The sequence below is a fragment of the Cherax quadricarinatus genome, chromosome 35, assembly GCF_038502225.1.
Source record: "Cherax quadricarinatus isolate ZL_2023a chromosome 35, ASM3850222v1, whole genome shotgun sequence".
NCBI lineage: Eukaryota > Metazoa > Arthropoda > Malacostraca > Decapoda > Parastacidae > Cherax > Cherax quadricarinatus.
The window spans coordinates 11659487-11673218 of record NC_091326.1 but is presented as its reverse complement, the minus strand read 5'-3'; the positions used below and the strand labels follow the sequence as shown (position 1 = coordinate 11673218).

At 37.9% G+C, this 13732-nt stretch overlaps 1 protein-coding gene across 18 annotated transcripts in view; it reads right to left on the bottom strand.

Moving 5' to 3' along the window:
- Ssdp (Sequence-specific single-stranded DNA-binding protein) overlaps positions 1–13732 on the bottom strand; it is an 876306-nt gene that overhangs the window by 80747 nt on the left and 781827 nt on the right. For 3 of the 18 annotated variants that reach the window (XM_053785338.1, XM_053785339.2, XM_053785330.1), the window contains one exon: positions 1477–1564. The exons of 14 other annotated variants lie outside the window; for them this stretch is intronic. In XM_053785338.1, coding sequence (XP_053641313.1) covers positions 1526–1564 — 39 coding nt within the window. In that variant the 3' untranslated portion in view covers positions 1477–1525. Of the gene's footprint in view, positions 1–1476; positions 1677–13732 lie in introns of those variants that run through there. One more of the 18 variants, XM_053785335.2, reaches the window with a different exon arrangement.

Genomic DNA, 13732 nt, shown 5'->3' with positions numbered 1-13732 from the left:
TTGTGTTCTTCTGAATGTCCTAATTTCACAAAGAGAATTTGGTTAATGGCTTCCATTTTTGCGCATTTTGCAGGAGAAAATCAATCGGTTTGTGTATTAGACAAGTATAATTTACATTCAAAATTATTTGAAGACATTTCCAAATAAAAGCCTCAATACCTGGTAGGGCTATAAGCAATAAACATTTACACTATTTACTGATCATAGTGTGATGGAAATAAGTGCAAAGAACTAACATCAGACAAAACTTTTAAATATACTTTTTACTAATAAGCATACTGCAAAACAACACATTACACTCTACCCTTCAATAAATGCTGTTCTTTTATATATGGTGAGTGTTGTACATTCAGAAAGTAAAAAAAACCACATGAAACATCTGTACAACTTAAGTGACTATTAGTGAAATTGCATGATCACTATCAAATTAATTTATTTTTGATTAATATATGTTACTGTTCATATCTTTGCCAAACAATAGGGAAGTTTCCATGAAGATCATGTAATATTTAACAAAATCAAAATAAGTCAAATGATGTGCATAATTTAATTCATTATATTCAATATATTACATAATAAATTACTGTATCTGCCTCTTTTGCAATAGTTCACAATTTAATATTAAAGCCATTCTATACTACTGTATTTAATATTAAAAGGATAATTTGAAGGCTTTCATGATAAATATACTGAGTTTTGCATGGCTTAATTACTGAAATTGCCAGAAATATCTAATCCAGATCTTGTTAACAAAAGTTTTCCTCACAAGAAAAACAAGAAAAAGTGATGAAGCAGATTTTTGAATGTTGTGATGCACTTAACTAGCTCCAAACACCTGACCTCTTGGGAAAAATGCCTTGTTCTCAACACACTGGATAAGTTTAAAATCTTTAGTAGTTTTTGTTTCTGTAAAGAAATTAAGTAAAAAAAAAAAAAAGGCCACTTTTTTTTTAAATTTGAAATATTGTCAATTTTTTAAAAATCTTGTATCGTATGTGTGAAAAACAGCATTACTGCAAAGTGAATAATATAATGTATACAAGTCTCATCAGAATGTAAAGCAGACTCACTTATTCTAATGCCCCCTTGCATTACCACTGACCCATAATTAGGGAAAATAGCAATTGTAGCTCATTTCCTATAATGTCTATGGATGGAAAGGAGATTTAAATAAGTTGTAATTTTTATGAAGATTTCTTAGGTAAGTTTTCCTACAAAAAATAGTTTATAAAAGTGTTAATGTGAGCTGAGATGTTTTTATATTGTGAGAGTGCTGAGTGTGTTAACAACTGATAGACAATTGCTGTGTTATGCAATAACGTGTATAATGGTGCAGGAGTGTTGTATTGTGCAGAGGTGTTGTATAGTGCAGGAGTGTTGGGATAGTGTCAGGACAGGACAGGGCCCACACCGGACACAGGTAGGACAGCGATCAGCAGCCAGGTAGCGGCGGCCGGACTCACTCACGATACTCACAAGTCGCACTCTAAACTTGGTCCTCACGCAACCATTGTCACGCCTGCTTTCAAATGATGCCTAAGGTGCTTTCACGGCTGTTTAAGTCCTAATAAAATTGAAGAGAGTCAAGATGGGGCCGCGATGAAGCGGTGAGAACATCAACACAAAGGCTGTGTTCTCATCGCTAGGTTAATTACATCATCAGAGTAGCCTGAAACCTGCATCAAATCTGAGAGTAAGTGAAGAAAAAAAAAAAAAGAGTTTCTGCCAATAAAATTAATAAAAATTAAGGGGCAGAACTGAACAAAAGGAATTATGAAGCTACTTGTAAATAAACAAGGGCAATCAAATGTAAAACTTTGCAACAAGAAACATATACACAGCTTCTAACAAAGGGAAGTGCAGAGGGAGGTTGTGCTGGGAATGACGAGAGTTCAAGGCAAGGGCAGCCACTCCGCATCTTGAAGAGTGTGCGCGAGCACACGCACAGATGCGCACACACATACACGCATGCACACACACACACACACACACACACACACACACACACACACACACACACACACACACACACACACACACACACTTTTAAATAGGTAATTACACATACATACACAGAAAAAAAAAGGTTAATTCATATTCCTTATTAGAAGGAAAATTATGGTTTGAAAAGGAAGAATTTTCCCTACCTCACATGTTCTTTCCTGCATGAATTGACCTGCATTGTAAGTCATAGTGAATACTCATACTCGTAGACCTTACTCAATAAACAGTTTAAATAATAAATAGCATAATCCTTAAAGCAGATTACTGTAACATATTAGCAATTTATATAAAAAACAGAAGTAGTGTACAGTACTTATATAACTAAGTTTGTGTTTATGTGTACTCACCAAGTTATTTGTGCACATAAATACAATGAAATTGTAATTATGCCTCATTCTTATTTTTTTGCCATATACAATATATAAAGGAATAAGTCACAATACTATGGCTGGAATAATTCACTATTAACCCACAATTTGGAGAAGAAAATTTCAAAGATAACGTTTCAATCCATCCTGGACCATTATCAGGTTACAATTAAGAGAGAAAAAGGATGAAAACCTAAAGACAAGACAAGAGAGACGGTGAGGAAAAAATCATGGTCAAGTCATGTGTGTGTTCTGAGGATTAAGAGCATTGAAGTCCCTGCTGGACCATTATCAAGTTATGACAAACCTGTAGCATACTTGTGACTGGTTTTGAGGGTTCTTCTACCCTTGTAGCTGAGCACAAGGATAGGCTTCCCAGTTGACCGATGGGGCAATTAAGTTGTTGATGCTAGTGGACTGCAGACCACATAGCCATCAAAACCTTGTAGCAGATAACTGTTCATTTTTCTCTTAAAAAATTAGAGCTTCATATAGAGTGAAAGAAAGTCAGAAGACAGGTCAGGAGAAAAGGTGAGAAGAAAGCCACTGTTAGTTTATGTCATGTGTGTTCTGTACTGGAAAGGCTAAAAATAAACAGAAACAAAACCTGGTCTAAGATTTATGTTAAGAATATTGTGTAAGAAAGCTGATTCAACAAGCTGACATCTATGAAGGCTAGAAAAGAGACAGACAGATTTGGAAGTGTACAAGCTTATAGGATGGCTATGGTCCCTAAATTAACACTCACAAAAAAAAAAAAAAAAAAAAAAAAAAAAAAAAAAAAAAAAAAACAGTATTAGGATAAACAAGATCAACACTTCTCTTGTGCCCTATAAGTGTGATAAAGAGGGTGGTCAGTTTCACTATCTTACTGAAGAGGACAAATGCAACAGAAAAGACAGCAGATGCTAGAAGAATCAGTGAGAAGAGAAGTATAACCCAAACTGCCTGGAAAAATATTAGATTAACTTATTAGATTAACTAAGTTTAATATCTGGAGGATGGAGGGTGTTGTTAATTAAGGCTTTGCAAATTAAAAACACAAGGGAGACAGAGTGTGTTAAGAGAACTGAGTTTTGTAGAAAAGAAAGTCTGTTAATGAAATATGAATATCCGAGACGAGAGAATGAACTGTGAAGAATGGAAATTGAGAGCTCAGAAACTGAGCATCACAGATGCAGAGGGCATGGAGGAAGAGAGGAACAAGAACACTTCTAAACAGAAAGTGCACAGTAGGAAATGTAATGAATGTACATGTGAGTGTACCTGGGCTTGAGGTAGATACAAAAACATAAGTCTGTTACAGAGTAGCAGACAAACACCATGGAAAGGAAATCATGAACTAAAATTCCCATTCACCTTTGAACTTTATATACAGATTGGTAAGAACAACAAAAAAGGATTTGAGGAAACTAGTTATGTGGCCTGACTGAAGGCGTCATCTACATAATGAAGCCAGAGAAAACTTACACCAACAGCAGTAATTAGAACAGATTTGAAATATTCCATACACAGGTTAGAAAAAAACAAGGAATTGGAGTGAGCAATCCTAATACTCCTTGTGGAACCCCACTTGTTACTCTCTCTCCCAATTTGATGTCTCATCCTTTACTCTTACTTTCTGCCTTCTATCATTCAGGTACTCTTTGCTTTCCAGCACTCATTGACCTGTTCTGAGTACCTTACCTTCCAGTAATTCACTACTTTTTTTTTGTGAAGACCTCTTTGAATATTTTGATAACCTCTCTGCATACTACTGTCATTCTTCATCAATGTCTCTTTCTACTTTTTCTTAGTCCTTCACACTCATCTCTTTCCTTATGTGGCCTTTTATGCTATAACATTTAACTATCTTTTAGCTTCCCTTCTCATTCTTCTATGTTTGCTTCTAGCTCTCCAGCTTATTTCCTAATTTCTTCCATGTCCTCTCTTGATTCCTGACTGAATCATGGGCTCTCTATTTTTGTTTATTTTCTTCATACTTTGTATGGTTTCTTTTCCTCTTGGCAGTCTTTTTTGCCTCCATTCTTTCTTGAATAGTTATCACATCCAATTTCATTTCTCTCAGAAAATTTACCCTGCCATCATAGTCCACCCTTCTGTTCCACAATCCAGGTCAAAATAAAAGGAAATTGGAGAAAATGTCAATACTGTACTACTGTATATATATTATGCATCAATTTTGTTGCTATACATGAACTTTATGATAAATAAGCACACATGTTTGTGAGGTACAAGTGATTATGTATGAGTGAGGTGAAGATGTTGAATGATGATGAAAGTATTTTTGTTTGGGGATTTTCTTTCTTTTTGGGTCACCTTGCCTAGGTGGGAGACGGCCGAATTGTTGAAATATATATATATATATGTATATATATGTATATATATATATATATATATATATATATATATATATATATATATATATATATATATATATATATATATATATATATATATATATATATATATATATTATTTATTTATTATTATCACACTGGCCGATTCCCACCAAGGCAGGGTGGCCCGAAAAACAAAAACTTTCACCATCATTCACTCCATCACTGTCTTGCCAGAAGGGTGCTTTACGCTACAGTTTTTAAACTGCAACATTAAACTGTATATATATATATTTTATTATTATTATTATTATCACACTGGCCGATTCCCACCAAGGCAGGGTGGCCCGAAAAAGAAAAACTTTCACCACCATTCACTCCATCACTGTCTTGCCAGAAGGGTGCTTTACACTACAGTTTTTAAACTGCAACATTAACACCCCTCCTTCAGAGTGCAGGCACTGTACTTCCCATCTCCAGGACTCAAGTCCGGCCTGCCGGTTTTCCTGAACCCCTTCATAAATGTTAGTTTGCTCACACTCCAACAGCATGTCAAGTATTAAAAACCATTTGTCTCCATTCACTCCTATCAAACACGCTCACGCATGCCTGCTGGAAGTCCAAGCCCCTCGCACACAAAACCTCCTTTACCCCCTCCCTCCAACCTTTCCTAGGCCAACCCCTACCCCACCTTCCTTCCACTACAGACTGATAAACCCTTGAAGTCATTCTGTTTCGCTCCATTCTCTCTACATGTCCGAACCATCTCAACAACCCTTCCTCAGCCCTCTGGACAACAGTTTTGGTAATCCTACACCTCCTCCTAACTTCCAAACTATGAATTCTCTGCATTATATTCACACCACACATTGCCCTCAGACATGACATCTCCACTGCCTCCAGCCTTCTCCTCGCTACAACATTCATCACCCATGCTTCACACCCATATAAGAGCATTGGTAAAACTATACTCTCATACATTCCCCTCTTTGCCTCCAAGGACAAAGTTCTTTGTCTCCACAGACTCCTAAGTGCACCACTCACTCTTTTCCCCTCATCAATTCTATGATTCACCTCATCTTTCATAGACCCATCCGCTGACACGTCCACTCCCAAATATCTGAATAAATAAATAAATATATATATATACTGTATATATATATATATATATATATATATATATATATATATATATATATATATATATATATATATATATATATATATATATATATATATATATATCTTCTTTCTTCTTTCAACACACCGGCTGTATCCCACCGAGGCGGGGTGGCCCAAAAGGAAAAACGAAAGTTTCTCCTTTTGCATTTAGTAATATATACGGGAGAAGAGGTTACTAGCCCCTTGCTCCCGATATATATATATATATATATATATATATATATATATATATATACATATATATATATATATATGTATATATATATATATATATATATATACAGTGGACCCCCGCATAACGATGGCATCACATAGCGATTAATCTGCATACCGCTTGCTTTAATCGCAAAAATTTTGCCGCGCATACCGATTAAAAACCCGCTCACCGATTTTCGTCCGAGACGCGTCCAATGTGCGCCCTCAGCCAGCCTCACATGTGCCGCCCGTGCCATTGTTTACCAGCCAGCCTCCGCGGTAACATCCAAGCATACACTCGGAATATTTCGTATTATTACAGTGTTTTCGGTGCTGTTTCTGGAAAATACGTGACCATGGGCCCCAAGAAAGCTTCTAGTGCCAACCGTACACCAATAAGGGTGAGAATTCCCATTGAAATGAAGAAAGAGATCATTGATAAGTATGAAAGTGGAGTGCGTATCGCCGACCTAGTCAAGTTGTACAAGAAACCCCAATCAACCATCGCTACTATTGTGGGCACCAGAAAGACAATCAAGGAAGCTGTTCTTGCCAAAGGTTTAACTGTGTTTTCGAAACAAAGATCGCAAGTGATGGAAGATGTTGAGAGACTCTTATTGGTGTGGATAAATGAAAAACAGCTAGCAGGAGATAGCGTCTCTCAAGCGATCATATGTGAAAAGGCTAGGAAGTTGCATGAGGATTTAATTAAAAAAATGCCTGCAACTAGTGATGATGTGAGTGAATTTAAGGCCAGCAAAGGTTGGTTTGAGAGATTTAAGAAGCGTAGTGGCATCCATAGTGTGATAAGGCATGGTGAGGCTGCCAGTTCGGACCACAAAGCGGCTGAAAAATATGTGCAGGAATTCAAGGAGTACATAGACAGTGAAGGACTGAAACCTGAACAAGTGTTTAATTGTGATGAAACAGGCCTGTTCTGGAAGAAAATGCCAAGCAGGACCTACATTACTCAGGAGGAGAAGGCACTCCCAGGACATAAGCCTATGAAAGACAGGCTTACTTTGTTGATGTGTGCCAATGCTAGTGGTGATTGCAAAGTTAAGCCTTTATTAGTGTATCACTCTGAAACTCCCAGAGCGTTCAGGCAAAAGAATGTCCTCAAGGATAATTTGTGTGTGCTGTGGAGGGCAAACAGTAAGGCATGGGTCACTAGGGACTTTTTCTATAACTGGTTACACCATGCATTTGCCCCCAATGTGAAAGATTACCTAACTGAAAAGAAATTAGACCTTAAGTGCCTCCTGGTGTTAGACAATGCCCCTGGTCATCCTACAGACGTGGCAGAGCGACTTTATGGGGACATGAGCTTCATTAAGGTGAAGTTTTTGCCTCCTAATACCACTCCTCTCCTGCAGCCCATGGACCAGCAGGTTATTGCAAACTTCAAAAAACTGTACACAAAAGCTCTGTTTGAAAGGTGCTTTGTAGTGACCTCAGAAACTCAACTGACTCTAAGAGAGTTTTGGAGAGAGCACTTTAATATCCTCAATTGTGTAAACCTTATAGGTAAGGCTTGGGAGGGAGTGACTAAGAAGACCTTGAACTCTGCTTGGAAGAAACTGTGGCCAGAATGTGTAGACAAAAGGGATTTTGAAGGGTTTGAGGCTAACCCTGAGAGGATTATTCCAGTTGAGGAATCCATTGTGGCATTGGGAAAGTCCTTGGGGTTGGAGGTTAGTGGGGAGGATGTGGAAGAGTTGGTGGAGGAGGACAATGAAGAACTAACCACTGATGAGCTGATAGATCAACTTCAACAGCAAGAGGCCAGACCTGAGGAAACTGGTTCAGAGGAGGGGAGAGAGAAATTGAAGAAGTTGCCTACTACAAAGATAAAGGAAATCTGTGCAAAGTGGCTTGAAGTGCAAACCTTCATGGATGAAAATCACCCTCACACAGCTATTGCAAGCCGTGCTGGTGATTATTACACTGACAATGTTGTGAAACACTTTAGGGAAGTGATAAAGGAACGAGAGGTACAGGCCACTATGGACAGATATGTTGTGCGAAAGAAGTCCAGTGACTCTGAAGCTGGTCCTAGTGGCATTAAAAGAAGAAGGGAAGTAACCCCAGAAAAGGACTTGCCACCTCAAGTCTTAATGGAAGGGGATTCCCCTTCTAAACACTAACACTCTCTCTCCCCTCCTCCCATCCCATCAATCATCACCAGATCTTCAATAAAAGTAAGTGTCATGTAAGTGTGCATGCCTTTTTCAGTTTGTGTGTATTAAAATTAACATTTCATGTGGTAAAAAAAATTTTTTTTCATACTTTTGGGTGTCTTGCACGGATTAATTTTATTTCCATTATTTCTTATGGGGAAAATTCATTCACATAGCGATTATTTCGCATAACAATTACCCCTCTTGCACGGATTAAAATCGTTAACCGGGGGTCCACTGTATATATGCAATAAGATCACAGTAAACAGGTGATTTCAAAATATGCAAAACAACCACTCTGAAAGAATAGAGAAATTCAAAGCGTTTTTGTGACTACTCACTCTTTCAGAGTGGTTGTTTTGCATATATATATATATATATATATATATATATATATATATATATATATACACACACAGTGGAACCTCTACTTGCGAGTTTAATCCGTTCCATGACCTTGCTCGCAACTGGATTTGCTCGTTTGCAGAGTCAATTTTCCTCATTTAAATTAACTGAAATGCAATTAATCCATTCCAGTGGAATTCTGTACTTCAATAATTTCACTAATATCAACTCTATGGCTTATTTATCTCTCACTTCATCTAACATGACATAATAAACAATATAAATAACATACAAACCTGATATATACTCTAAACTGAATAAAATATATCATTCATGCGGTGGTATGGGCGGTGGACGAGTTTGTCTGGAGACCAGGCAAAATACTTCATGAATAATTTAGCTAATATCATCTATATGGCTTATTTATATACCACAGTTCATCTAATATGACATAACAAAGAATATGAATAACATAGAAACATGATATATACTCTAGAATGAATAAAATATGTCATTCATGTAGTGGTATGAGCGGTGTCGGCGGTGGACGAGAGTTTGTCTGGAGACTGGGCAAAATACTTCATGAATAATTTTGCTAATATCATCTATGTGGCTTATTTATATATCAGGGTTCATCTAATATGACACAACAAACAATAAAAATAACAAAGAAACATGATATATACTCTAGAATGAATAAAATATGTCATTATGTAACAGGTGGAGGCGGCCACAACCGCTCCCTCTTTGTTGTGGCAAACACTGCCATCTAGTGACGGCTTTTTGAAGCCATCTATTATAATTGTTACATGAAGTACATTGCTATTATATATGTATTATTATTATAATACATTTTTTTTTTTTCAACAAGTCGGCCGTCTCCCACCGAGGCAGGGTGACCCAAAAAAGAAAGAAAATCCCCAAAAAGAAAATACTTTCATCATCATTCAACACTTTCACCACACTCACACATTATCACTGCTTTTGCAGATGTGCTCAGAATACAACAGTTTAGAAGCATATACATATAAAGATACACAACATATCCCTCCAAACTGCCAATATCCCAAACCCCTCCTTTAAAGTGCAGGCATTGTACTTCCCATTTCCAGGACTCAAGTCCGACTATATGAAAATAACCGATTTCCCTAAATCCCTTCACTAAATATTACCATGCTCACACTCCAACAGATCGTCAGGTCCCAAGTATCATTCGTCTCCATTCACTCCTATCTAACATGCTCATGCATGCTTGCTGGAAGTCCAAGCCCCTTGCCCACAAAACCTCCTTTACCCCCTCTTTCCAACCCTTTCGAGGACGACCCCTATCCCTTCTTCCTTCCCCTATAGATTTATATGCTTTCCATGTCATTCTACTTTGATCCACTCTCTCTAAATGACAAAACCACCTCAACAATCCCTCTTCTGCCCTCTGACTAATGCTTTTATTAACTCCACACCTTCTCCTAATTTCCAAACTCCGAATTTTCTCCATAATATTTACACCACACATTGCCCTTAGACAGGACATCTCCACTGCCTCCAACCGTCTCCTCGCTGCTGCATTTACCACCCAAGCTTCACATCCATATAAGAGTGTTGGTACTACTATACTTTCATACATTCCCTTCTTTGCCTCCATAGATAACGTTTTTTGACTCCACATATACCTCAACGCACCACTCACCTTTTTTCCCTCATCAATTCTATGATTAACCTCATCCTTCATAAACCCATCCGCCGACACGTCAACTCCCAAGTATCTGAAAACATTCACTTCTTCCATACTCCTCCTCCCCAATTTGATATCCAATTTTTCTTTATCTATATCATTTGATACCCTCATCACATTACTCTTTTCTATGTTCACTTTCAACTTTCTACCTTTACACACATTCTCAAACTCATCCACTAACCTTTGCAATTTTTCTTTAGAATCTCCCATAAGCACAGTATCATCAGCAAAAAGTAACTGTGTCAATTCCCATTTTGAATTTGATTCCCCATAATTTAATCCCACCCCTCTCCCGAACACCCTAGCATTTACTTCTTTTACAACCCCATCTATAAATATATTAAACAACCATGGTGACATTACACATCCCTGTCTAAGACCTACTTTTACCGGGAAGTATTCTCCCTCTCTTCTACACACCCTAACCTGAGCCTCACTATCCTCATAAAAGCTCTTTAGAGCATTTAGTAACTTACAATATATTATACATATATTATTATTATTATTATTGCATTATATTATTATACTATTATTATTATACATATTATCATTATTATACATATTATTATTATTATTATTAAAAATATATAAATAATTTGTAATTTTTATTCACACAAAAAATATGATTTACTGTTATTCCTTATTGCAATAATTGTATAAATAATGTCAACCCATTCACGACAGCATATTGGAATGGACAGTGATGTCATTTGTTTACTCTGAAACAGCCAAGCAATGGACCATTTCTCCCAGGTTGAGCTCTATTTCAAGGTACTTTTCATCATGAAAGCAATTAAAATCATATCTATTTCTGTAATATATCTTCCATTCTATCAAATGAGACCAAACAAATGAGAATACAACCATAAAAACAACTCGAAATCACCGCAAAAGGGTGGCTAATTGCTGAGAAGCAAACCCCATTATTTATGCTTAGAATTCTTTCATTTCTGGTGTACGTTAAGAAGCATCTTTCCATCATACATACCCCAAGTTTCAATAAGATAGTCCAACAAACAAATGAGATACAATTCCCGAGATCAAGAGCAAGAGCCCCTCACAATTGTCAAGGAACCTGCCTTGAGGTCTGCTCGCTTTTGGAAATTTTGCTCGCGTATGGAAGCAAAAAATTGACCCATCGACTGCTTGTATTTGGAAAAACTCGCATGTGGACACGCTCGCAAGTAGAGGTTCCACTTTATATACTATATATATTTTTTTTTTATCACACTGGCCGATTCCCACCAAGGAAGGGTGGCCCGAAAAAGAAAAACTTTCACCATCATTCACTCCATCACTGTCTTGCCAGAAGGGTGCTTTACACTTCAGTTTTTAAACTGCAACATTAACACCCCTCCTTCAGAGTGCAGGCACTGTACTTCCCATCTCCAGGACTCAAGTCCGGCCTGCCGGTTTCCCTGAACCCCTTCATAAATGTTACTTTGCTCACACTCCAACAGCACGTCAAGTATTAAAAACCATTTGTCTCCATTCACTCCTGTCAAACACGCTCACGTATGCCTGCTGGAAGTCCAAGCCCCTCGCACACAAAACCTCCTTTACCCCCTCCCTCCAACCTTTCCTAGGCCGACCCCTACCCCGCCTTCCTTCCACTACAGACTGATACACTCTTGAAGTTATTCTGTTTCGCTCCATTCTCTCCACATGTCCGAACCACCTCAACAACCCTTCCTCAGCCCTCTGGACAACAATTTTGGTAATCCCGCACCTCCTCCTAACTTCCAAACTACGAATTCTCTGCATTATATTCACACCACACATTGCTCTCAGACATGACATCTCCACTGCCTCCAGCCTTCTCCTCGCTGCAACATTCATCACCCATGCTTCACACCCATATAAGAGCATTGGTAAAACTATACTCTCATACATTCCTCTCTTTGCCTCCAAGGACAAAGTTCTTTGTCTCCACAGACTCCTAAGTGCACCACTCACCCTTTTCCCCTCATCAATTCTATGATTCACCTCATCTTTCATAGACCCATCTGCTGACATGTCCACTCCCAAATATCTGAATACATTCACCTCCTCCATACTCTCTCCCTCCAATCTGATATCCAATCTTTCATCACCTAATCTTTTTGTTGTCCTCATAACCTTACTCTTTCCTGTATTCACTTTCAATTTTCTTCTTTTGCATACCCTACCAAATTCATCCACCAATCTCTGCAACTTCTCTTCAGAATCTCCCAAGAGCACAGTGTCATCAGCAAAGAGCAACTGTGACAACTCCCACTTTATGTGTGATTCTTTATCTTTTAACTCCACGCCTTTTGCCAAGACCCTCGCATTTACTTCTCTTACAACCCCATCTATAAATATATTAAACAACCACGGTGACATCACACATCCTTGTCTAAGGCCTACTTTTACTGGGAAATAATTTCCCTCTTTCCTACATACTCTAACTTGAGCCTCACTATCCTCGTAAAAACTCTTCACTGCTTTCAGTAACCTACCTCCTACACCATACACCTGCAACATCTGCCACATTGCCCCCCTATCCACCCTGTCATACGCCTTTTCCAAATCCATAAATGCCACAAAGACCTCTTTAGCCTTATCTAAATACTGTTCACTTATATGTTTCACTGTAAACACCTGGTCCACACACCCCCTACCTTTCCTAAAGCCTCCTTGTTCATCTGCTATCCTACTCTCCGTCTTACTCTTAATTCTTTCAATAATAACTCTACAATACACTTTGCCAGGTATACTCAACAGACTTATCCCCCTATAATTTTTGCACTCTCTTTTATCCCTTTTGCCTTTATACAAAGGAACTATGCATGCTCTCTGCCAATCCCTAGGTACCTTACCCTCTTCCATACATTTATTAAATAATTGCACCAACCACTCCAAAACTACATCCCCACCTGCTTTTAACATTTCTATCTTTATCCCATCAATCCCGGCTGCCTTACCCCTTTCATTTTACCTACTGCCTCACGAACTTCCCCCACACTCACAACTGGATCTTCCTCACTCCTACAAGATGTTGTTCCTCCTTGCCTTATACACGAAATCACAGCTTCCCTATCTTCATCAACATTTAACAATTCCTCAAAATATTCCCTCCATCTTCCCAATACCTCTAACTCTCCATTTAATAACTCTCCTCTCCTATTTTTAACTGACAAATCCATTTGTTCTCTAGGCTTTCTTAACTTGTTAATCTCACTCCAAAACTTTTTCTTATTTTCAACAAAATTTGTTGATAACATCTCACCCACTCTCTCATTTGCTCTCTTTTTACATTGCTTCACCACTCTCTTAACCTCTCTCTTTTTCTCCATATACTCTTCCCTCCTTGCATCACTTCTACTTTGTAAAAACTTCTCATATGCTAACTTTTTCTCCCTT